Below are 26129 nucleotides of genomic sequence, written 5' to 3'. Positions count from 1 at the left end.
TCCCTCATCTCCAGCTCAAACTTTTCTTCATCTCCCTTGTAGTCTCTTTTTTCTATCTCTGAAAAAGAATTAGGTTTTCTACATTCTAAATTTAATCCTTACCCTCAAGGGCCTGTACCTAGTCCTATGGAGGTCCTATGGAGAGACTAGATTGGGTAGGATTTTTTTCTAGGCTAGATGAAAGTTGACAAAAGTCTAGAAGTGAGTGTGAGCTGTGGACCAAGAAGAGGCCAACGTATCAGAGGTAAGTATCAAGCATCTGCTGCAAGGAGAGCTTTCCAGGCTCCAGAGCAGCAGTCAGGATCCAAGGAAGGCAGGAACAGACCAGAAAGTGATGTTGTTGTGTGTCCGGATAAAATGAATTAATATTAACACATAGGCGAAGACAAAGAGAGGGGGTGGGTAACTGCTTCTTTGGGGCAATAGGCATAGGGGTTAAGGAGAACCAGGTGCTGATTCTGTCTTCATCCACTGGCTTCATCAATTATTTCCTGTCCTTCTTGAATCCACAGTCCCCCCCTCCCCCCATTGTATTCTCCCCCTTAGCCTATATGTTGCTCCTGTCTTTTTTCTAAAAGCCCACACTTTCCTTTAATGCCTTTATTTCTTTAAGCAAGTATCACCTTTCTTACCTATCCCTCCTAGTGGCCAAATTCAATAACCAATTTAGTCATCATTATTATCAGGCTTTCTGTGGGATTAAACATTGTTGATAGTGCCCACACTTGAAATTCCTCCCTTGAGTGTGCTCCCTCCCTCTGTCTTTCTTCTTCTCTGAACTCAAATAAATAAGTATTTCTTAAGGATGTGCTCTTGGCCAGCTTCTCATATCTCTATATACTGTCTCTCCCGTCTCCTGGCAGATTCATCCAACCTTATAACTTGGATTATTCCCTCTACCTGGATGACTCCTAACTCTCAATCATCAACTTTGACTTTGTCCTCCTTTTCTTTTTTAACCTCCTTTTCATATTCCAGTAGTCAGCTAGATACCTTCACCTATGTGTCTCATCTATACTTTAGGTTGTGCTTGGCCAAACATTAACTAGTTATTCTACAACCAGCTTTTCTTCCTGTGTTTTAAAATTTCCATTAATGACATTTATGAATTATCTGTCCCCAAAATTCTTTGGATCAATTTTTACCATTCTTGCATTCAATCAGGTACCAAGTTCAGTTGACTGAAATATTCCTAGTATTTGCACCCCCACCCCGTTTATATTATTATTTCCTCTTTCTCAGTACCCTGCATCAAAACAACTTTAATAGCCTGCTAGTTGGCCTCCTTACCATTAGTTTTCTTCCTCTCAAATCCATTTTAATTGCTGCTGTCTTCGTGAATGACATCTATTTACGTCTCATTAAAACTTTTTTTTTTTAACAAAAAAAATCCAAAGACTAACCTGGCATCTAGGTCCTTCACAACCTGAGCCCAACTAATTTTTCTATTTTTAATTCCCACTTTACCTACATTAAGCTCTAGAAAAATGTACCTAGTCACTCATCTCTGTAAGTGCTCTATAATTGTACTCTTCCATGCCCTGGCTATTTCTTAGATCAGAATGATCTCTATTCATCAGTTCCCAATGAAAAAATCCTACAGTTTCCAAAGCTATGAGAGAAGCCCTTGATATCTGCACTTGGCAGTAGTTTGCCACATCACTTTATCTGAGCCTTTTTCCTCATGCTTATAATCTTCTACCTCGGATTTTTACTTTTCTTGGACACATTTTATTATCTCCATGATTTGATTATAAACATCTTGAAAAATTGATTCATCTTTATATTCTCAAAGTGCCTGATATGAATATTTGCACAGTTTATTAAGACTTACCAAATATCCCCTCTTTATATTTCCCAGTATCCTTTAGACTTGGGGGCATATAACCTGTTCTGACCAATATTCTATAAGAAGCTATATGTGAAACTTTCATTATGAGGTATTTTGGAACAGATGAGAATTCTGCACTCTTTCTTCCCTCTCCCCCTTCTATGACAATCTACAGAGCTGTGTGTTTCAAATGGTTTAGTGGTAAGTTGATAGACCATTATAAACATTTTCACAATTGCAGAGATAGCTTCTGCTACACTGTCACAGTCTGCAAGGCTTGTTGAGCATGTCCATAATTTGCTGAAATACATTCAGCCCTGGAAAGTTAAGAATCTTTGACTCCAAAGGGCCTGCAGTTGCAATCCTGCAGACTGTCCTCCCTGGGAAGCATGAAGTTCTGGCTCTTCTATTCCTCTTATCAAAATCTAAGCTTAACTTAGTAAAGCTTCTGATAACTCACTATAGGATAGTAATACTGTGAACACTGAGTTACCTTTTAGGGGGATGCTACCATTTACAGCGGTCCTGGCCTTCCAAATTTATAAAATAAGAATGTTGATTTCCAACACCAATGACAAACTAGAATAGGAACAACATTTGTCTGCAAGATATTTCTCGTCTCCAAAGTAAAGTTGTATAGGAAACCTTGATTCTATTAAAGAATAACATTATTTCAGAGTATCATCTAGATGTTTCTGCAGAGTAATTGATTCTCTATATGAGACAGTTGGCCTATTGCTTTTAAAATAGAGAGCTAACCCCTTGACTGATATTCTAGGATGTTAGCCTGTTTCAAAGACATAGAGTCCAGTGTTCTCCCTTTTGCTTACTTATTCAAGTAAGTGTTTCTTTTTACTGACTGTGTGTAGATATCATAAACCATCTCCACACTAGGGGACATCTATCTGGAACCTTCTACTATCATCAGGAACTTCACTTAGGTTATTTTCCCAGTTATGATAGGCTTATCTTGATTTATCACTGTCTTACACCTGTAACAAAACAGGGCTCAGTGAGATAGATGATCAACAATAGGATAGTTCATAAAGCATACAAGCCACAGAACTGGCATGGTCCTTTCTGCTCTGTGACAGTAGTGGTCAAGCTATTATAGTGTATATGGAATTATAAGTCTAGCCTGGCTCTGAGCCCTTTTGCCTCAATATTCCCCTTAATCCCCTTGGCCATTTCATGTAAACTTAAGCTTCTTGGCAAGTACTATTTCAGGCTCCCACTTAGAGTGGATTTCTTGACTAGCCCCTAAATTTGATGAATAAACTTTTTTACGGATAAAGAGCTTCAAGAAAGAAAAGAAAGAAAACATTTTCTCCTCAGACAAGGATAACCCCAAAGAAGCCCCAGGACTGGGATTTCCTAACATATCGTTCAGGCCCAAAGATGAAGGCACATCGTCTGACAAGACTACAGACCCTTGGAAGATGGGTGATGAAGATGGTGTGACCCTCTTCCCCAAGAGAGGTTGGGGCCACATGAGTAAAGCCAGAGCCTCTTAAGTTGGAACTAATCCAATAAAGTATGAGTCAACCACTAATCTGGGGTTGTAGTGTTTACAGTCTAAAATTAAAAGAAAACGAGTTTTTGGCTAATGCTCCTACTGAGCTGTCCAGGGTTCTGACTTTGGCACAGGACATTCCAACCCTTGGGCCTGATGCTGGTGATTTTGCTTTAAATTCTGAATACTTTGGATGTAGTTTCTTACCACTAATCTTGACTATCTCTCTAGTTTGCCTTGAGCCTTATTGATCTAGGCTATTGTTAATAACATACTGCACTATTGTTGTTGTTTAGTCGCTAAGTCATGTCCAATTCTTTAGCAACCCCGTGGAATGCAACCCACCAGGCTCCTCTGTCCATGGGATTTCCCAGGCAAGAATAGTGAAGTGGGTTGCCATTTCCTTCTCCAGAGGATCTTACCAACCAGGGATGAAACTCGTATATCTTCTATTGGCAGTCAAGTTCTTTACCAATGAGCCATCAGGGAAGTCCCACAAACTGAAAAATTGATTATACCTTGTCAGGACTTTTAAGCTGGAGAGCATGAGTTATAGAATCAAAAGACTTAGACTTTAATAACAACTGCATTAGCCATGTGATTTTGAAGAAGACTGAAGATTTTTCAGAACCTTGGTTTTCTCATCATCACTGAACAATAAAGTATGAAAAATATCTACAACATGAATGACAAAAATACAATGAAAAGAGCATTTTAAAATAGCTGGGAAAAAATACCTGATTGGAAAAGAAAACATGGGACACAAAAGGCAATTTACAAAATAAGAAAGTCAAATTATCCACAAGATATGTAGAAATTAACTCAAAGTGAAAAAAAGACCAGGTTATAAGACCTGGAACTATAAAACACTTAGAAAAAAACATAGCTGTAAAGCTTTTGACCTTGGTTTAGGCAATTGTTTCTTAGATATGACACCAAAATCACAAGTCACAAAAGATAAAATAGATGAATTGAACTTCATAAACAGTTTTGCCCTGCAAAGGACATCATCAAGAAAGTGAAAAAGACAATCCACAGAATGAAAGAAAAATATTTGCAAATCATATATCTAAAAAGGACTTTTATCCAGATATTTAAATAAGGTTTACAACTCAATATTAAAAGAAAAATAAACCATTTTTTAAATGGGCACAGGATCTGAATAAACATTTCTCCAAAGAACATATACAAGTGGCTGATAATCACATAAGAAGATGCTGAATACCATTAGCTATCAAGGAAATGCAAACTAAAGCCACAATGTGCTACTACTTCACACTCACTAGGGTGGCTGTAGTAAAAAAGATAATAACAATTGCTGGCAAGGATGTGGAGAAATTGAAGCACCCAAACACTGATGATGAGATTTTTAAATGGGGCAGTTCATTTGGAAAACATTATGACAGTTTCTCAAGTAATTAAACACAGAGTTCCCATAAGACCCAGCAATTCTAATGCTAGGTGTATACCCAAGATAAAAGCAAGCATACCCACAAAAACTTGTACACAAATATTTATCAAAGAATTCTTTATAATAATCAAAAAGTAGAAACAACCTAAATGTCTACCAACTGATGGATGGATGAACAATGGTGTTATATCCATACAGTGGAGCATTACTCATCAATAAAAAGGAAAGGAGTGGGACTTCCCTGGTGGTGTAGTGGCTGAGACACCATGCTCTCAATGCAGGGAGCCTGGGTTTGATCCCTGGTCAGGGAACTAGATCCCACATCCCACTAAGAGCTCCCATGCAGTAACTAAGACTCAGTGCAGTCAAAATATATAAATAAAATATTTTTAGAAAATGGGGTACTGATATATGTTATAACATGGATGGACTTTGAAAATCTTATGCTAAGGGAAAGAGGCCAGTCACAAAAGGGTATTATTCCATTCATATGAAGTGTCCCAAAGGGCGAACTCATGCAGTCAGAAAGTAGATGAGTGATTGCCAAGGACTGAACAGGAGGTGATGGGGATACAGAGTGACTGCTAATGGGTATGAGGGATTTTTTTTAGAGTGATGAAACTGTTTTAAAATTGACTGTGGTGATGATTGCATAACCATATGAAGATACTTAAAATCATTGAAATATATACTTTAAATTGTACTATATACAAATAGATCTTTAAAAATCTGTTACTTTAAAAAATACAAATTATCAAGAAGCACATGAAAAAACTTAAAATTCACTGATCATCAAATTAAAAAAAGTCAATTAGGAGATATCATATCTTTTATCAAATTTTGGAAATTAAAAGCATGTATGTGTGTATTAAATAAGATCTGTTTGTAAACTTCAAAGAAACTACTCAAACAAAATTTACCTTTATCAAGTATATATTTGCTTCTTAAGCTCAGAATGTTTAAATGATGCTTTGTGAGTCCAAAGTATGGAGATTTCTAGTTACATACCTCTCAATTCATGTTTTTGCCCAAAGATATTAAAAAGTCTTTGCAGTTTTACTCAAATGTGCAAATAAATAAGAAAAAGGAAACTGGGTTCAATGAAAAGTAATCAACTCTCTTTTTCCGACCCCTACTGGAGAACATTAGAAGTATCTATATTTTATCCCTTTGGATGTGGATTAAGTAACAGCAGCCACTCCCCATGGGCAGAAGGAGTCTGGTGTGTTCCCAATGTGCTGCATGACATTTGTGAATGCTATAGTGGTCTATAGGTGAAAACATAGCTGTCTCGGACACCAGCCTGTAGCCTCTATAAGTTAGTTTCAGTACAAACATTCTTTCATCGCAGTAGGAATTGGAGAACTCTTCCTTATCAAATTCAAGAGCTTCTAGACATTGTGGAAGAGTGAAAAACATGTTGCAAATGAATGGGATGCTCCACAGACAAATTAAGCCCTGAACCAACCCCACACATCATGATTTCAGAGAAATCTGAAGCTCTAGTGTGAGTCTCATCTTGAGCCAAATACTTATCTTACTAAGTTGATGGGAGTGTTTCCACAGTTGCATTCTTCTCTCCTAAAAAGATTCAAAAGAGCCTTGGCTTGGGTGCTAACAGCTTTTAAATTAATCAGAGAAGGCAAATACTTGGCACATGCTGCCATGCTGCCTTCACTTGCCTGTGTGTAACTATTGCTTACTTTTCTAGACACTCTATTTTATTGACTGTGAATGTGATCTAAGACTTTCTCAACACAGTGCCACAAGCATTCATTACTAATCTATCAGTGAGTTATATTTGCCATTCCTGATGTAGAAAAAGCAAATTGAAATATGTGTACATGCCTACATGTGTGTGTGCTTTACACAACTACTTAGAAGAACCTTTGAAGTATATTTATTGTCATGTAAGGTTTGCCTTTCAGAATATAGAAACTACTAGTAGAAAGAGATCAATAGTCATTCAATATCATGCTTTATCTAATTTGCTTTAAATGCCTGAAGTGGTTACTGTTGACTCTTTGGTCTTTACAAATATAAATACCCAGACAGAGCTCTAACCATTATAAACCATTTTCTAAAAATAATTTAGCATGTGCAATTATATCTTAATAACATGCATTACCTATGTCTACTCATTTAGTGCTCCCCCAAACCCTTTGCAGAAGGTGCTATTAAAATATCCAGATTATAGTTGAGGAAACTTAGGCACAGAACAATTAAATTTCATTTTGAGGCTACAAAGGACTTCGTTTGGTTAAAGTGTTACTTGTGATGCTCTTTCTGCATGTCCCCACACTCCTTTCCCCATGATATAAGCTTTGGTCTAAGTTAAGAAGCTAGTGTTAAATGCTCTTCACCAGATTCCTTCTTTTGAAACAGTGAACAAAACCTCTTCTAAAAAACAATAGCTTAAGACAAAACCTGACAGTTCCATTGTCTCAAATCTCCTTGCAATGAATCCTTTAAAAGTGCCAACTCCATTTTTCTTTATCTCAAAAGCATTTTGGAAAAACTCATAACTTAGAGCAACTCTGCAAGCTGTGGAATCCCATTGTTGCCTATGTGTTATGTCCATACATCTTCAAATGAGTCAAGCTTTGTTAGTTCACACGGGTGCAAATGTAAAATAAATGAAACTGATAGGCATTGGTAATTTCAAGTCATAGCATCAACTTGAAAGTTTCTTCACCCAAATAGATAATTATTTGTCCACATCCAGAGGTAGAATGTAATGAATAAAGATAGTTGTGAAAATTGCTAAAACTAAACAATATGAACATCTCTTTTCATTAGAGCAAAATAGAATAATTTATCAAAGCAGAATTTCAATTAAATGGTATATGGAAATGACATTTTTCAATCAAAATGGAAAATTTCAATTTTCTCTAACAACTAGAATCTGAATATACTTTAACTGGCTATTTCTTCCACACATTCTCAGTTAGAGTATTGATCAGTATCTGATGAAATATGAAAAAGATTTGGAATCATATCCCCAAACTCCTTATCAATTTAGCTATAAGGAAGTTGTTAGGCATGCATAGTTTCTTCAGTTTTTTTAAGTGATGACTTTAATTAATGTTTGTCAGAGAAACAAAATAACATTCTCCATATAACTCTGTAATTCACTTACCATAAAATTCTCAAATATTCAGTACTCATCGATGACCACTTAATATTAAATCATTGGTTTTCTATATTTTTGGTATGTTGTCAATAATGAAATTGTGAGAAATTTCCATCTGGTATTTCTGATGTTCTAAACAATAGATTTGAAAAAAAACTCACAAATGCCTCCTCATTATGTGAAAGCATTAATCTTCATGGAAAGACAGCATTGTAATAGCTTCTCACCTTAAAGATTTCTTAAACAGGCTCATTTTTTTCCCACGGAAAGATTTGGAAAACCCTGATGGTTCAGGATAACCAATTTTTTTTGTTTGTTTGTTATTGTTAAAGGGGGTAAATAAAAATAGCTTTATTGAGGTAAAACTGACAAACACTGAATCACAGATATTTATAGTAAGTGAACTTATGAATTTTGACATATGTACACACCTGTGAAGCTATCACCACAATCAAGCCAACGGATACATCTATCATAAGGTTTGAAGATACCAATAATGTAAAATATTGGTGATCGTCACATCCCCAGGGGTATCTGGCCCTAGAAGGCCATGTATATTCTCTATTGAGTAAACACATTTTCTCTTAATTAATTGTCACTGAATAGAACAAAGGGTTGGGCAGAATTCAGGCTTTTAACTTTCAGCATTTTTGAGGAATATCTGCATGGTGCTGAAGTTGGCCTTGGAATACAAGAAAATTGACATGTATGAAATCCTCAGCATGTCTATGGTGGCTTAGCAGTTCCACAAGCCTCATGGAAGCTTGCCCCATGCCCCACCTTTTCTAGAGAAGGAGCAGTGCATGGGCTTATTCCTCCACCCTATGCGTTATTATTTTTTCCAACCACATCATTTCATAGACAATTTAGGAACCAATAAAGCACAAGTCTTGTTTGAAAAGATGTATCTAAATATAGGAGTAATACATTATAAGCCAAGTCACTTCCCTTCTCTGAGTTTCTGTTTATCTGTCAGGTATCTTCCATCATATCAGAGAGCTGTAAAGGAAAATGGGGGCGAGGGAAGCAGCAGCAAGCTTCCCGGAATGTCCAACTTCTCAAATAAAGCAGACTGCACAGACACTTTATAATCTGTATGATTTTGGCTCGGCGTTTCTGAAAGGAAACATAAGTTGTTTTTGTCCTGCCCATTGCTATCTTATTGGCCCTCAGTGCTGGTAGGAATGAAGTCTGGTAAGCTTTTTTTCGGAGGCTTTCCTGATAGCTCTTTCCTGTACTCCACTATTTTTGGTTCTGTTTTGGAAATAGTTTAAGGATGCAACATTTAACCTCAGCGTTGCAGATTCCCTCGTCTCCATCTGTCAACCCCCACTTCCACCCCTCCCCGCCAAGACCAGTCCCCTCCACAGATGATACTGGTCACCCTCAGAACTGTGGCCTTGATGGCTCCAAGTTTCCTTTCTTTGCCTCGGGTCCCAGGACACCAGTCCGGGTTTAACTTTATGAGTTGGGTGGGCAGCTTTCCTTATCAGTCACGTTTCAGCTCGAGGGCTGCTTCTACCTGCCATTCTCTCTGGTTCCTGCCCACCTGAGTGGAAGCTTCAAGTGGATCTGGCACATCTCCTAAATCTAGGCCTGCCATTAGCAGGCCGGGGGCTGACGTGTGCAAAGGAAGACTCGGACCAAGCAGGCCTTTTTCACCTGCGTAATAACAGGCTTGGGAGCAGCGAGGCGGCCGCGGCGGCGGCGCCAGGAGGAGGAGGAGGAGCGCGGGCAGAGGCCGCCGCGGGGCCCGGAGGAAGAGGAGGGGGAGGAGGAGGAGCTGAAGCGCCGAGAGCGGTAGGCGGCAGCTCGGCCGGAGTTGCAGCAGCGGCGGCGGCGGCGGCGGCGGCGCTCACACCGCAGCCTCCCCAAGCCCCGAGTCCCGGCGGGGGCAGCAGCAGCGAGCGCCCGCCCGCCCGCCCAGTCACTGCACCTCGGCCCCGCCAAGCCGCTGTCGCCGCGCCCGGGCAACTGCCAGCCATGGCCGCGCCGCCGGATCCCCGAGACGAGCTGCTGCCGCTGGCCGGCCCCGGGTCCCAGTGGTTCGGGGACCGGGGAGAGGGGGAGGACGAAGCGGTGACGCCGAAAGGAGCCAAGCCCGAGACGCTGGCGGGGGAGCCCGGACCGGGGTTGGGCGCCGGGGTCGCCGAAGCTGCGCCGCGGGAACTGGGCTCGGGCCCCGCCCGGCCGCCGCCCGTTGCCATGGAAACTGCATCCACAGGTAAGGCGGGCGGGCGCCGCTGCCCCTCAAATGGCGTCTGGGACTCCGCTTCCCTAGCCGGACCCCTTTTCTAAAACTCACCTATGCACCTACTTTGGTTCTCTATCTTAAGTACCAACCTTAATCTGTCCCCGCCCCCCCTCTTCGCCACAGGCGCCTGTAAATATTAAAGGACTGGTAGAAACAAATTTTATTTTTTTCCAAAGGCTCAGAAGAAAACAAAATACTATTGATCCTTTTATTTCATTAGGGTTATTTGTCTGGCTTTCAAAGTTGTCCTCAGAGACAAACCGCAGCATCCTGGCTGCTGGCGCGCCTGTGTACAAGTTTATTCCTTGGGACTGGGGGCTGTAGGGCCCGCTAGGCCAGTTGGGACGATTGGGGGTGTGGGGGAGTGGGGGCGTGTTTGCTTCCAGGGCTCGCGCCCGCGACAGGAGAAGCTGACGACAAAGCGACCGGCAGGCCCGCTGCCCCTAGACCCGACTCGATCTAGGGCAGAGATGTGACTTTAACTCTCCCTTTCCTTAACCTCCAAGAGTCGCCACACCCTACTTCCTCCTATTTCCCTTCCCCTCCTCTAGTTCCCCGCGCACTAAACTGAAATGCCGAGGTGCGTTTAATTCCGGAGGGACTGCGAAGCCAGAAGGTTGGGAGTTGTGGCGGTCCCCCAGCCCAGAACCCTTCTTTTTCAGCTCCCGGATGCTCCCACCTCAAAGGAAGCTTTGGAACTTGGAACCCTAATTTAGAGCGGCCGCTGGCTACGGTGCTAGAGATTGTTGAGTGGCGGTGGGTGTAGCTAGGAGGCACAGTTTGCCAGCAGTCTGAACCAGCGAGGGCGTTAGGAAATTGCCCTGGGTTTTTTGCCCCTCCACCTGACTTCACCTTCTGATCTGGATCCCAGTGGAGACCTGAGATCTTGAAGTATCCTGCCCAAAGGATGCCAGAAACGAGCTTTGGGGTGGGACTGCCGGCTTAGGTAACTCAGTGTTTCCAAGGAGCAGGGGGACGGTGCTGTGTCGTGTAGTTCTCCGAGAAAGCTTCGCCGGGTGGAATGAGAGTTGTGTAGTTTTGGAAATGGAGCTCTTGAAGGCCGGGTGCTAGGTGATCCTGGGGGAGCGGAATGGGGGTGGGACTGGCATGCTTGTTCGTGGCAGCTGATTTAGGGGAACACTTTTCTTAAGCCACTGCCTCTCTTAAGGGTCACATGGAGTGCTTTAGGTAGTCTTGATTATGCTCTAGTACAAAATATTTGAGCTGAGGAAAGGAGATTTAGGGAATGTTTTGAATAAAACATTCTGAAGGGAAGAGAAAAAGACCACAGACAAAAAAAAGAAAGACTCAAAAGCAGAAAACCCCGTTTGTCCAGTATTAGTTATTTATATGGGGGAGGGGAGGATTTACGACTAAGATTTCAACTTAATCTAAATGAAAACAAAACTTTATAATTGCAAAAGAAGATGGCAGAAGCTAATAGACAAAGGAAGGTACTTTTTTGGTTGATTTACCGTCAACATTCTTCGTTGAGAGTAGCTCCTAGTATAGAACCTTTATCCACCATCATCAAAATAAATCATTTATAAACATTGCCCACCTCTCATTGGTGTGATCAAGGTCAGGTGAACTAAGGAGAGGAAACTTAGCTTCCTCTCAATAACATACTATCCACTAAAATACTTGCTATATATAAAATGCTTAGAACAATTTTTGACGAAGTAGGCATTTGCAATTTTTAACATTATTACTATTATTATAGAAATAGTTTGTTAAATGTATTAGGGATTTCCTATCCTAGGCAACAAATATATTAGTAAAATTAAACATAATGCTGAGCGTGGATGGGAAAAGAATGAAGGGAGGGGGACAAAGCATAAGTTTGCAATTTATACAGAAATCTTAAAGTTTATTATTGTTGCTTGAAGGAATTTGTCATATATTTATTGGTTATTTAGTGTTTTCAGTTTGTATTCAGTTTTCAGTATGGGCTGTTATAAGAGGCCTAGATGCCAGAAATGATATCTAAGTAAATTACTAGATCTTGAAAAAAAAATCAAGTAAAATCTGAGCCAGCTTTCTTATCTGTTATTTTATTATTGCAGTTCTATGGCAATAAGTAAAGTTAGCAGGTGCATCCTCAACGTAATTAGGGACAAAATCCAGAGGAAGCCTATTAAGCTTATAATTTTACTTTTTTAAAAGAATGATGCTCTTTGGGACTCAAATCAAACTAAGAAGTAATTTAGACGTTGAGTGTGATGCACTGTAAACAAATTTTGTTTCTTTTTCAAATGGAATTCCAAAATGTAAGACAAATATTGATGTTTTAAAACTTTTTTTTCTTGAAAAATACCACTAATCATGCCATCTGGACAAAGATTCTGTGATTCATTTTTATACATTGATGGCAATTAAAGTTTTTAAAGAAACATTTCTAAAAATATTTCTCTGTGATGTCCTGGAATTAATATATGTTTAAATATCATTAGCGTTGCAGGATAAAACTCCATTAGTATGGTATTTCCAGGTATTCTCATTGCTTCTGTCCCTTTAGTGGGTTGAAAATGTTCTCAACAAAAAGTAACACTTTATTCTAAGGCTATAATTTTTCATGTCTAAAATTGATAATGGGCATATGATATGATGTCTGTTGCCAAGGGAACATTTAATGCACCATGTGTAGGCTACAACATGTTAGGTTGTTAATCATGAATCAGTACCATCATCTAGTAACATTATACAAAGTATATTAAGAGCAACTGTTTTGTTTTTTCATGATCAGTTATTTTATTCCTGAAAACTATTCAAAAGGAGCATACAATAACACAAGGATAGAAGAATGGCCCTTTGTTTAAAGGAAGAATTTAAAATAGAACATTTGAACAAAATGCCATGGTAAGATGTTAACTCATTGGCCACTTTAGAAATTAAACTCATTGATTCATGCATGGAAGGCAAAATGAATAAGAGAATTGAGAATGGCCTGGAGAAATCAGCACAGTGTGATGATTTGCTTTAGTGATATTGACCTATAGATAATTTACCTTAAATTTCTAGATGATTGCTGAGTTGGGGGTGACAGGGAGAGAGAAAGAGGGAGGGAGGGAGGAAGAAGAATAGAGAGAGAAAAATTTTCCTAATTTACTTGGACCACAGTACTCATAATTTTCAAATGCTGAATATGATACTCTATTGGAAGAACTATTCTTAATCTATCATGATTTAAATACCTTTCAGAAATGTTTATATATGCTGTGTTTATTCTGTTTAATATAATAAATTGTACCACACATATTACCAATCACATTTTAAAACCCACATAGAGGCTAGATTGACTTTTTGTTTTTGGATATAGATGTGTAAGTATTTTTTATTTGGAGTCATTTCCAGCAATCCTCTTCAGGAGGTATAGATTTCAATCTTCTATTTTCTTTCATCTTTTAAGAAAACTGCAGTTCTGTTGAAATGGGAAGGAACACTGCACTTACTTTTACAGTATTTTATAGAACCTTTAAGAAAATAAGAGTTTCTAATGCAATTTATTTCTCTGGGCACAGACTCTGAATATAATCAATGACATTTCTGGCAGTAACTATAGTGCGTATCTTTCATACTGGGAATTCAAATTGGTTAAATTAAAATTTAGAAACACATATGCTAAAAATAAATTGATAAATAAACTTTATCAGAGCTTTCAGCATAACTTCCTCTTCATGAACTCACTGTTCCAGAAACCCCATCCTTATCATTGTCCACAAATATAGCATAAACCTTCCTGCTCCCATCTCTTTTTTTAGGCTGTTCATCTACTTCTGACTTTGAGGATTTGGAAAAGAGTGGATTATTTTGTTCACTATACTGTCTATCTTGCATAGCCTGGATTATGGAAAATGTTTATTATCTGTAAAATGAGAGACCATTGTGATTCAACTCAATTTAGTAAACATTTCCTGAATGCCTCCTTTGTGTAAGGATCTGTACTGAACACAGGTTGTGGTTTCCTAGAGCATGTGCATCTTTCTGTTTCACATTAGGATTTAGTTAAATAGGTTTTTTTTTTTTTTTCCTTTCCATTTTCCTTATTCCCAAGTCATGGCTGGAAGCTTGTTTAGAAGGGTATTATAACAATCTAACCACACTGGCACACAGACATGAGTTACTTTTCTGAGGTCAACACTGAATGAATAAATACTAGCATAGGTTGCCCAAAGTGCACAGCTGGGGGAAAATAAAATCCATCAATCTACCTAACTATCTAGCTAATTCTCTTTATAGAAATAGCTGGCTGAATAGTTCTCAAAGATCCTTGTATTAGTTGTGCTTTTATTTTAAAGTTAAAGGAAATTATTTCAGTGGTGACTAAGGAAGATTTGGAAAAGGCACTATAAAATATAGACAGCAATGAAAATAAAAGACCTATTTCAAGAGACTAATATATCTACATAGGAATGCTCTCTGTAAAAGAACATGGTCAAAAGATGTAAGACAACCGATTTTATTTGTTTAAATAATATTTGGGGGCTAAAAGAACAATGAGAAGAACATGAACTGGAGAGGCTCACTGCTTGTGGAAGATGGTCTAGTGAGAGTAATGAAAAAATGAGAGGGAAGAGTTTCTCAGTTCATATTTAATCTATGTTATTTAAAATGGATAGTGATCATTTTGAAATGTGTACAAATATTGAACCACTATGTTATGTAACAGGAACTAACATGATGTTGTAGGTCAGTTATACTTCGAAAACAAACAAACCCATAGAAAAAGAGATCAGATTTGTAGTTGTCAGAGACTTGGTGGGTGGAGGGAGAACTGGATGAAGGCACTCAAAAGGTACACACTTCCAGATGAGATAAGTAAGTACTCAGAATATAATGTACAACATGACAGGTATAATTAACAGTGCTGTATGTTATATATGAAAGTTGTTAAGAGAGTTAATCCTTTAATCTTGTGTCTGTTTGAGATAATGGAAGTTCACTATAAGTTATTGTGATGACATTTAAAAATAAATAATTAAAGTGGGTATGAGTGAGTGAAAGTCACTCAGTTGTGTCTGACTCTTTGTGACCCCATGGACTATACAGTCCATGGAATTCTCTGGGCCAGAATACTGGAGTGGGTAGCCTTTCTCTTCTCCAGGGGATCTTCCCAACCCAGGGATTGAACCCAGGTCTCTCACATTACGGGTGCATTCTTTACCAGCTGAGCCACAAGGGAAACCCATTAAAGTGAGTTGTAATTCTTAAGTTGGACAATGGAAAACATACAGAAAGACCAGAAGCCCAGGATACGTAAACAGCAAGTAAAATTATGTACCACTACTCCGATAAGCTTGGCTCTTCTGAGCTGATGTCTTTGCATGTGGTATAGAATGAGTGCAGTGAGCAGTTTTAATGTCATTCTAGTGTCTCTTGAGAATAAGACTAATTTCAGAAAAGATGAAGTGGGGAATGATTTTTAAAAATGAGGAAATGAGAGATATTAAAAACTTACTAAGCCAATATATTTGTTGCTGAGTGCTTGTAGATCTAAGAATGCATTATTATTCCAAATATTTTTATAAACCCTTAGAAAATAATAAACATGCTGAGTGCCAGCAATTTCCATTGATTCACTAAAAAAATAATGCCTATAAAACATTACTTCTATTTTTCATATTCTGAATCACCAGCATATGCACAGCATGTACTATGCCCAGGAACTTTAGAAGTACCCAGCTTACTTTAGAAAGCACACTGTTTATCAAAAAGCAAACAACTCAATCAAAAAAAATGGGCAGAAGACCTAAATAGACATTTCTCCAAAGAAGACACACAGATGACCAACAAACACATGATAAGCTGCTCAACGTCACTAATTATTAGAGAAATACAAATCAAAACTACAATGTGGTATCATCTCACCCCCATCAGAATGGCCATCATTAAACAATCCACAAACAATAAATGCTAAAGAGGGAGTAGACAAAAGAGAATCCTTTTGCACTGTTAATAGGAATGTAAACTGATACAGCCACTAAGGAGAACAGTATGGTGGTTCCTTAAAAAATTAAAAATAGAACTTACCATATGACCTAGCAGTCCCACTACACTAGGCATATACCCAGAGAAAACTGTAATTCAAAAAGACACATGCACTCCAACATTTATTACAGCATTATTTACAATAGCCAGGACATGGAAGCAACCTAAATGTCTATCAACTGAGGAATGGATAAAGAAGATATGGCATGTATGTACAATGGAATATTACTCAGCCACAAAAATGATTAAAATTGGATCATTTGTAGAGACCTGGATGGACCTAGAGACTGTCTTACAGAGTGAAGTAAGTCAGAAAGAGAAAAACAAATGTCATATATTAATGCATATATATGGAATCTAGAAAAATGGTATAGATGGTCTTACCTGCAAAACAGAAGTAGAGACACAGAGGTAAAGAAAAAACATGGACACCAAGAGGGACCAGGAGGGGAGTGGGATGAATTGAGAGATTAGGATTGACATATACACACTATTGGTACTATATATAAAGAGATAACTGATGAGGACCTACTGTATAGCTCAGAGAACTCTGTTCAGTGCTCTGTAATGACCTAAATGGAAAGGAAATCCAATAAAAGGGGGATACATGTATACGCATAGCTGATTCACTTTGCTGTACATTAGAAACTAACACAACATTGTAAAGCAACTATACTCCAGTAAAAATTAATTGAAAGAAAGCATTGCTGTTTAATTTTGCAAATGGCACAAAGTTTCAAAAGATTGTTGATAAAGTAGAGGATATCACTGCTATTTAAAAATCTTGATTTTAATGTTAACCCAAAAGTGAATTCTTTTTACTAAAATAATTTTTTATTCTAATTTTAAAAATTCCTTTTTGGAATAGGAAGCATATGCATGTGATATTAAATTTTAACTGAGTGAAGTAAGACAGGAAAGGAGAAATAGTGTATGACATCCCTTACATGTGAAATCTAAAAAGAAGTGATATGAATGAACTTACAAGACAGAGACTCACAGGCTTAGAGAATGGACTTATGGTTGCTGAGGGGGTGGGGAAGGATGAGGAAAGGAATAGTTAGGGAGTTTGGGATGGACATGTATATACTGCTATATTTAAAATGGATAACCAACAAGGACTGTATAGCACATGGAACTCTGCTCAGTGTTATGTGGAAGCCTAGATAGGAGGGGCGTTTGGGGGAGAATGGATACATGTATATGTTGGCTGAATCCCTTTGCTGTTCACTTGAAACTATCACAACATACTTTGTTAATTGTCTGTCAGTTCAGTTCAGTTCAGTCGCTCAGTCGTGTCCGACTCTTTGCAACCCCATGAATCGCAGCACGCCAGGCCTTCCAGTCCATCACTAACTCCTGGAGTTTACTCAAACTCATGTCCATTGAGTCGGTGAAGCCATCCAGCCATCTCATCCTCTGTCGTCCCGTTCTCCTTCTTCCTTCAATCTTTTCCAGCATCAGGGTCTTTTCCAGTGAGTCAGCTCTTTGCATCAGGTGGCCAAAGTACTGGAGTTTCAGCTTCAGCATCAGTCCTTCCAATGAACACCCAGGAGTGATCTCCTTTAGGATGGACTGGTTGGATCTCCTTGCAGTCCAAGGGACTCTCAAGAGTCTTTTCCAACACCACAGTTCAAAAGCATCAATTTTTCAGCACTCCGCTTTCTTCACAGTCCAACTCTCACATCCATACCTGACCACTGGAAAAACCATAGCCTTGACTAGATGGACCTTTGTTGGCAAAGTAATGTCTCTGCTTTTTAATATGGTATTTAGGTTGGTCACTCCAATACAAAATAAAAATTTTTTGGAAAACTAAAATTTAAAAGGTACAAAAGGGTATACAGAGAAAAGGAAGTCTTCTTCACACTCAGTCTACCAACCAGCCCTTGTTCCTCTTCAGCAGCAACCATTGTTATCAAATTCAGCAAGGGAGCACTGTTTAATTCATTATTCCACTATTATTGATTGGACCTCTGCTATATTCCAGGTATTGTTCTAAGCACTAAGTATATGGTACAGAAAGGGACAAATAAAAGTCTATTTCCAATAAATTATATATCTTACTCTGTGTGTGTGTGTGTGTGTGTGTGTGTGTGTGTGTATGTAGGAAGGAAAGGAGAGAAGAGGGAAGGGAGACAGAGAACAAAAAATATATGTCAAGGTATGGTAAGTCCTGTGTGTGTGTGTGTGTATGCTCAGTCAGTTGTGTCCGACTCTTTGCCACTCCATGGACTGTAGTTTGCTAGGCTCCTCTGTCCGTGGACTTTTCCAGGCAAGAATACTGGAGTGGGTTGCCATTCCCTTCTCCAGGGGATCTTCCCGATCCAGGGGTTGAACCCTGGTCTCCCGCATGGCAGGCAGATTCTTTACCATCTGAACCAGTGATGTAGAGGGAGAATTGAATAAGGTGGACAGTGGGGTTATCAGATGCATGCAAGGCAGTGAGATTACTGACTGATCTTGGAATTTGGGGAGGAGGAAGGAGGACAGAGGATGATGAAGCACAGAGAAAAGATGATATGAGCAGTGTGTTATTTGATATGGAGATTAAGGAGGGGGTACAGTTATTGAGGAGATTGAAAGACTGGGATGGAGTGGAGGACAAGGTCATCAGAAGATTGGGGTCCAGAAGAATGGCAGGCTGGGAGTGGAATGGTAACCTACGTGATTACTGAAATTGCAAAGAACCATGGCAGACATTGTAGAGTACAGTGAACCAGTGCTGTTGTGTTTAGGAAAGAACATAGTGTCTTGGGCTTCAAAGTTACAGAATTTTAGAGATGAGGGAAGAGGAGTAGCCTGTAAAATCATAAATATAAATTTCTGACTATGAGTTCTGCAAATTCTGTTTAATTTGTTCAGAGTATATGAGATGCAACTTAAAATAGTTCATTGTGAGGGATGGGAACTTTGAGGACTGTAATTAACTAAATATGAGCTAGTGGTATGGTGAAATTACTAAAATATCTTATGTAATTTTAGGTAGTATTAATAGAAAGTCTTGGGTACACATTGTATGAGGTAGTAGTTCTCCTGGATTCTGTTCTAGGCAGGCCAAATATGGAGTGTTATACTAAGTGATGGGTGCCATGGTTTATAGAAACTGTAGTATGGTGAGAGAAAGCTGGCTAAATTGGTGTGGCTTCTGGGGGAAAAAAATGCTGTTTGAGAAATGATTGAAAAAAATTAAGAATTTTTAGCCAGAATAAGAGAATGAAAGGAGATATGAGTGTTAAATTCAAATACTAGAAGAGATCTTATGAAGCAAATAAAGACTTGACTGAAGTGATGTTACAAGGCAGAATTGGGACTAGCAGGTAAATCAGAGAAACGCGTTCAACTTAATGAAGGAGAAAGTTCTGATAATTAGAATTGCTCAGAAAAAGAGATGGATTACCTCTCAGTTACTGATATTTAAGAACAAATGAGGTTGCTGTTTACTGGAGGAGACTTAGAATGGAAAGTGTTATACCACGATCTTTATTCCTTAAGAGAAAGCAATACCCCTGACCTTACCTGTGATTGTTAAAGAAGGCATATTGCTGAAGAGTGAACAGCATACAAATGAAATCAGAAACAGTGCTTGTTACAAAAACCACAGCTAACTTCAAATTGACTTCCTAAAAAATGTACTCTCCATGGAAGGCCACTCTCTGTGGCCTTCTTTATGGAATCTAGAAAAATGGTACTGATAAACCTATTTGTAAGGCAGGAATAGAGACGCAGACATAGAGAACCAACTTGTGGACACAGTAGGGGAAGGAGAGGGTGTGACAAATTGAGAGAGTGGTGTTGCCATATATGCACTACCATGTGTGAAATAGATAGCCCATGGGAAGCTGCTCTGTAACACGGGTCCTCAGCTTGGTGCTTTGTGATGACCTAGAGGAATGCGATGAAGGGGTGGGAGGTAAACTCAAGAGGGAGAGGAAGCATGTATACTCATGGCTGATTCGTGTTGTCATACAGTAGAAACTAACACAGCATTGTAAAGCAATTATCTTCCAATTTAAAAAAGAATTCTATAAAAAAATTCTTTAATTCTCCATTGTTGGAAAAAGCTCCATAATGTAACATACTTGCTTCTTGAAAACTACACAATTTTATGTAATTAAGACTTATTACCTTAAATGCAAAACATGCTATCTGCAAGCATCTGTTTTATTCTTTTTTCCTGAACTATACTTTTCACTTTTTACTATAGACTCTAATTCCATAAATATTTAATATATTCTAAAATGTTTGGGGAATTCATTAACTAATGTCATATCACAAAAAGCATCATGTGATTCTGTCCTTAGTCCTCTGTCTCACTACTGTACATTTATGCCAGATTATTCATTGTAAAACCGTATTTGCTAAGCTGCCTAATGATTTACATCTTTAGTTGGAACAGTTCTGCATTCTGACTTCCATGTCCAATCCCCAAGTGGAATTTTTAATTCATCTACTACATGAGATTGTTATAAAACCGGTTATAGAACAAATTCTTGCTTCCTGAATATGGGGAATTTGTTGAATATCTCACATTCTTAAAAGTAGCTAGAATTTTGTTTTATGCATAGCAAGTCTTCATTTTTTTAAACAAGTCGTGGGCAACAGAAAATGTGTATTCAAATGATTGCTGATCTAGTTGTCATGCATAAGAGTAAACAGCAATGTCCTATCTCCCTTTTGGCATGGGTTGTTCAATGAATCCCGAAAAATCAGCACTTCTTAAAATGTGGTCTGTAACAGACTTCCTGATTCAAAATAACATGAAGTGATTCACAGACTTCACCTCGGGGAAACAAGCCTGCCAAATACATGTCAAAACTTTAAGAAACACTGATATATTGACTCTCTTCTCCTCCTGACTTACTGGCTCAGCATTTTGCTAGGAGTTGTGGGGAATGGAGGAACATGAGCTATGTCCTCTCTATTCCTCCAAGCTTACTATCTAGATGGGAGATGTGACTCATCCACACAAAACAAAGGTAAACAACTCAAGTCAGAGTCAAGTCTGGTCCTTGGATAGATGCTACAAGCTATAGGCACTGCAGGAATTTCATAATTTTATGAGTTCCAGGGTACCTGGTGTCTTGAAAGAAGTAGAATGTGCCTTATGCCTAAAGGATGGATAGAATAGAAATAAGCACAAGTGGCAGAAAGGCAGTTTTAGGTGAGGGGAAAGATATGGGTGGTGACATAGAGATAAGCAATGACTAGGGTATCTTAACCTGCCTGTTTGGGTGTGGGAAGACAGATTCTGGGGGGAGATGTTGAAGGCTATTCAGGACTTCAGACACCTTTTTATGGATTCTGGGGGCACTTGAAGGTTTATATTTGGGGAAAGTAATACATTCAGCCTTCTGTATCCTTTGGTTTCAGAAGGGCTGACTGTACTATACCATATTATATAAGGGACTTGAGCATCCATGGATATTGATATCTACACAGGGTCCTGGAACAAATTCCCAGTGAATACTGAGGAATGACTGTAGAAAGCCATGTTAGGAAGATTAAATGTTATGCATAGATGATGAACTCAATGGGGGTGATCTAAAACCTGCACTTTTGCTGAAAGAAGGTTGACCAATAATATCAGTTTCAGAGCCTTGAATAAATTAACCATGAGAATAAAGAGGAAGGTACCTGGAAAGAAAGAGGAGGAAAGTTGAGCACTTCATCAGAATATTCAATAGGACTTTGTGACTGACAGGACAAGGAGGATGAAGGAAGGAATGAATCAACTCTAAGGTTCTGTGCCTATGGCTGGGAGAATGACAGTGCTAAAGAGGGGTGGGAGGGGGAACTGGTCAGAGAGATGAGGCTAATACATTCGTTTTTGTCATATGGAGCTCAAAATGAAGAAAAGCCATTTGAATGGAAGTTTCCACTTGGCAATGTATATTAAGGAATGGATTTTGGAGGTGATAACAGGATTGTAGATACAGGTTTAGAAAATTGGAAGAGAAGCCATAGGATAATTTTCTTTTGGGAAAGAGATTGTGTAGTATGAGGGCTTCCCTGGTAGTTCAACTGGTAAAGATCCCATCTGCAATTCAGGAGACCTGGGTTCAATTCCTAGTCAGGAAGATTCCCTGGAGAAGGAAATGGCAACCCACTCCAGGATCCTCACCTGGAAAATCCCACGGACAGAGAAGCCTGGTGGGCTACAGTCCATGGGGTTGCAAAGAGGCAAAGACGCCTGAGCGACTAAAGAACAAAGGGCCAAGAAGAGAACGTGTGCTCCTTGTCTCACACTCGCTGAGTGGCATTAAGGCTGCCTGAGCCTCCGGTTCTGTATGTGTGGTCCTAGGTCTTGCAGAGTGCTTGGCAATCAGATGGTGATTACCCTCATTATTATAGTATCAAAGAAGCCAAGGTGGCATGGTATAGAATGAGCCTTGACTGAGAAGACAGATTTATCTTGGCTTTGGCCTCTATTGTCATGTCAATGTGGGCAAATCTGCTTTATGTCTCACTTTCTTCTATATAAGATGGGCTTGATACCATTGTCCTGGCTACCTTGTAGTTGTGAAGATAAAATGAGATAACCTGAGGAAGTACGTGCAAATTGCAAATTACTATACATCAGTAGGGGCTTCCCACGTGATGCTAGTTAAAGAACCTACCTGCCAATGCAGAAGGCATAAGAGATGCGGATTCAATCCCTGGATCAGGAAGACCCCCTTGTAGAGGAAATGGCAACCCACTCCAGTATTCTTGCCTGGAGAATCCCATGGACAGAGGAGCATGGCAGGCTACAGCCCATAGGGTCGCAAAGAGTTGGACACAGCTGAAGCGACTTGCAGTTCATGGGGTCGCAAATAGTCGGACATGACTTAGTGACTGAACTGAACTGAACTGAAGCAACTTAGCATGCAGGCATACATCTGTAAGTACATACTAACAGGAAGCCTGATCAGTGCTGTCAGATGCAGGAGAGCAGTCTAGGAGAATAAAGATTGAGAAAAAAAATCATGTCACCTCAGCCCTAGGTGTTTTAATAGAAAATACTGCTGCACTTAGCTGAACCTCAGCCAAATCTCAGTGGGGAATGGCAGGAGAGTGAGGAAGAACGGTGCTGGACAGACGTCGGTCTGGCATCCACACTGGAAAATATTTCAGCTACAAAGCCTGCAGTTGGAGTGGCGACCCACCCCATTCTTCATGTCCTCAAGAGTGAAGTGTGCCTGGAGCAGGGCTGAGACATGCCCATGGGGGTCAGCTGGAGTGAGGGAGGATAGGAAGCTGGGTCTATTCTGAATCTCCTGCTCAGTGGAAGGGTAGTAAATGTAGGGAGCTACCCCAGATATGCCTGGGGTCCTGGAAGGCTGCTTCTCTCACAGAGAGGCTATCACAGTGAAAGCCAGCCCCTTGCACCTCACCCTCACCTCAGCCCCCAATGTTAAATTAATCAGCCCTGTGGGCAAGTGAAGGTACTTGCAGGCTGATCTTAAAGCTCTGTAGGCTTAAAAGTCTTCCACAAATAGATGAACACTTCTGGAAAGATGGAGTAGACAGTTTTTCCTTATCCCTCTTGCTAAGTACAGCCAAAATCTCTGGACATTTTATGTGTAGGATAAATATAAAAAGACTATGTAGTGAAAGTAGCATTCTTGTAAGACATTAACCTAGATGAAAACCTATCTGTACTAGAGCAAGAGAGAGAAGCTGGGTAAGGGGGGTGGTAGCTAAAACTTGGAATGACAGAACTTGAGAATGCAGGACACTCAGCTAAAATAAACACCTAAAAAGTGGAAATTTGACAGGGATAATTATAAAATCTTGTGGTAGGATTCTTTAACTATATGAATAGAATAGGAGGGTCATGGTGAAATTACACCACATATAAATAAAAAATAGAGGAGCTTTATTTAACCATAAGTTAACTCTCAGTGGGGCAAGCCAGCTTCCTCCCAGATAAAGAACTGTTAGTCTTGTTAACTCAAGGTTAACCCAGAACCAGGAGCTAAGAGTTGACCACACCTGGAGCTGGGCAGAGTCCTGAATGTACTGAGAGCTCCAGAGCGGAGATGGTGGCAGAAACCTGGACTCTGGTTGAAAGAGCTGAGGATATGCAGTCTGCACCAGAGAAGACAGGATGGGTTATGATAGCTGTCTAAAAATACATAAAGAGCTGTCAAGTGGCATAGGGACTGGGTGTGTTCTGTATGACTTTGGAGGATGGAGCTGTGGTCAACCAGAAGTTAAGCATGAAATATGAAAATAGCCTGGATTGCCTCATACGGTGGTGAGTTTCTTGTCACTGGAGGTGTGTAAGCAAAGGTGGGCTGGTTGTTTATATAACAGAAGAGGTATAATAGACAGTATACATTAGATTATTAATTTTGTATCTTTTCAGAATCACAGATCCCTGTTGGAGAATCTGATAAAAACTTTGGAATCTCTGCTCAGGAAAGTGCACTTACAAATACTGTTTGGGGCACAAATTCTGGGGTTTTCTGGAGAGCTTTTATGGATGGAGGAATTAAATAACTTCCTACTCTTAAAAAGTCAGTAATTCCAGATACTCTCATGTAGATCACTGTTTATACAGCAGCAATAGTTTCATGGTTTAATAAAATCTAATTGAATCATCCATTTATTTATTCAACAAATATTTATTAAGCATTTACTATGTGTGTGTGTGTTTGGATGCACATACACACACAAGTACACACACAAAGTATGTAGTTGAATGAAAGTGAAAGTATTAGTTGCTCAGTTGTGTCCCACTCTTTGAGACCTCATGGACCAGAGCCTGCCGGGCTCCTCTGTCCATGGAATACTCCAGGCAAGAATATTGGAGTGGGTAGCCATTTCCTTGTCCAGGAGATCTTCTCGACCCAGGGATCAAACCTGGGTCTTCTGCTTTGCGGGCAGATTCTTTACCATCTGAACCACCAGGAAAGCCCATGTAGTTGTATAGTGATACCTATGTATGTAACCAGAATATAAAAATTAATGCAATAATTACAGCATAGTCTTATTATGAAGAGTCTAAATTAAGAAGTCTGCATTCCATAAATTTTGTTTTGTTAGTTTCAGAAATGTGCTTGAACTGAATTTGTGACTCTCAAAGGGTTACTGAGCCATGCTCTTTCCAAACTGGCCCTAGTGAAGTTGGAGAGCGTGTGGACTTGGAGACACCAAGCTGGATAACCCGTCTCAGCTCTTCCAATGGCCTATGATAGCTAGTCTCAACCTCTATGGGAAGGGCTAAACGGTGGGTCTATATGATTCTACAGCATCCAGATAGTGATGTATCATTTGTCTATTCACTGTTTCTGTGTACATTGTACACATCTGTGTATACTTTAGTCATTACTAAAGGTTTTAGAGCCAGTTGTTACTTTAGATAACATTCCTTTACTGATTATAGGAGATCCTTGCGGTTGGGGTAGAGAAAGGTGTTAATTCTCTCTCTGATAATCTCCATCAGCCATCTAAATAAACAAATAAACAATATTTTCTCAATTTGACAAAATATACATATGTATGAAAAAAATGTACTATTTCTGTTATTTACCAATGAACACATCATCAAAGTAAAAACAAGGTGCTGCCTGTACAAATGGAGCTTCAGAATACTGTCAGCTGACTTCTATTCCAGCCAGGCTGTAGCCCCTAAGTATCATCATATATAGACATTTTGGAGATACTACTATGGATCACACTATTAATTTGTTTAGCAAACCTTTTATTGTAGCTAATACAAGGTAAATTGCAACCCAGCGGGTTTACATTATCAGCATTGAATTTGTGTGTTTATTATTTTTTTTTTAAATTGAATCCATGGCCTTAAGAGATGTGTTCCTGTTTTCTTTTTTACCATAAATATGAGAAAGGATAAACACCGAGTATTGTTTCCTGGAAGTTGTATAACATTTTAAAGGTCAAGCAGTTCCTGTTTATAATTTGTATGTTTGCATATCAGAAGTCTCAGAAGTAAGAATTGGTTTCATTTCTATGAATATTGTAGAGCAGTTTAAAAATATTTTCTTTAAA

General features: G+C 39.3%; 1 protein-coding gene and 1 long non-coding RNA gene across 3 annotated transcripts in view; both read left to right on the top strand.

Moving 5' to 3' along the window:
- Positions 1 to 1947: 1947 nt before the first annotated feature.
- LOC139035514 (uncharacterized) lies at positions 1948 to 3383 on the top strand. 2 transcript variants are annotated; one of them, XR_011488086.1, is made up of 2 exons: positions 1948 to 2032; positions 3167 to 3383. It is a non-coding gene; the product is annotated as an uncharacterized lncRNA (long non-coding RNA). The 2 variants fall into 2 exon arrangements; XR_011488087.1 differs by having other exon boundaries at positions 1975 to 2032; positions 3127 to 3383.
- A 6115-nt stretch (positions 3384 to 9498) lies between these two features.
- The window catches only part of RTN1 (reticulon 1), a 236271-nt gene continuing 219640 nt past the window's right edge, over positions 9499 to 26129 (top strand). Inside the window, exon 1 of the mRNA XM_020892513.2 lies at positions 9499 to 10112. Coding sequence (XP_020748172.2) covers positions 9872 to 10112 — 241 coding nt within the window. The 5' untranslated portion in view covers positions 9499 to 9871. The remainder of the gene's footprint in view (positions 10113 to 26129) is intronic.

This window comes from Odocoileus virginianus, chromosome 6, assembly GCF_023699985.2.
Source record: "Odocoileus virginianus isolate 20LAN1187 ecotype Illinois chromosome 6, Ovbor_1.2, whole genome shotgun sequence".
NCBI lineage: Eukaryota > Metazoa > Chordata > Mammalia > Artiodactyla > Cervidae > Odocoileus > Odocoileus virginianus.
Note: the sequence above shows the minus strand (reverse complement) of the source record. Positions and strands in the feature narration are given on the sequence as shown.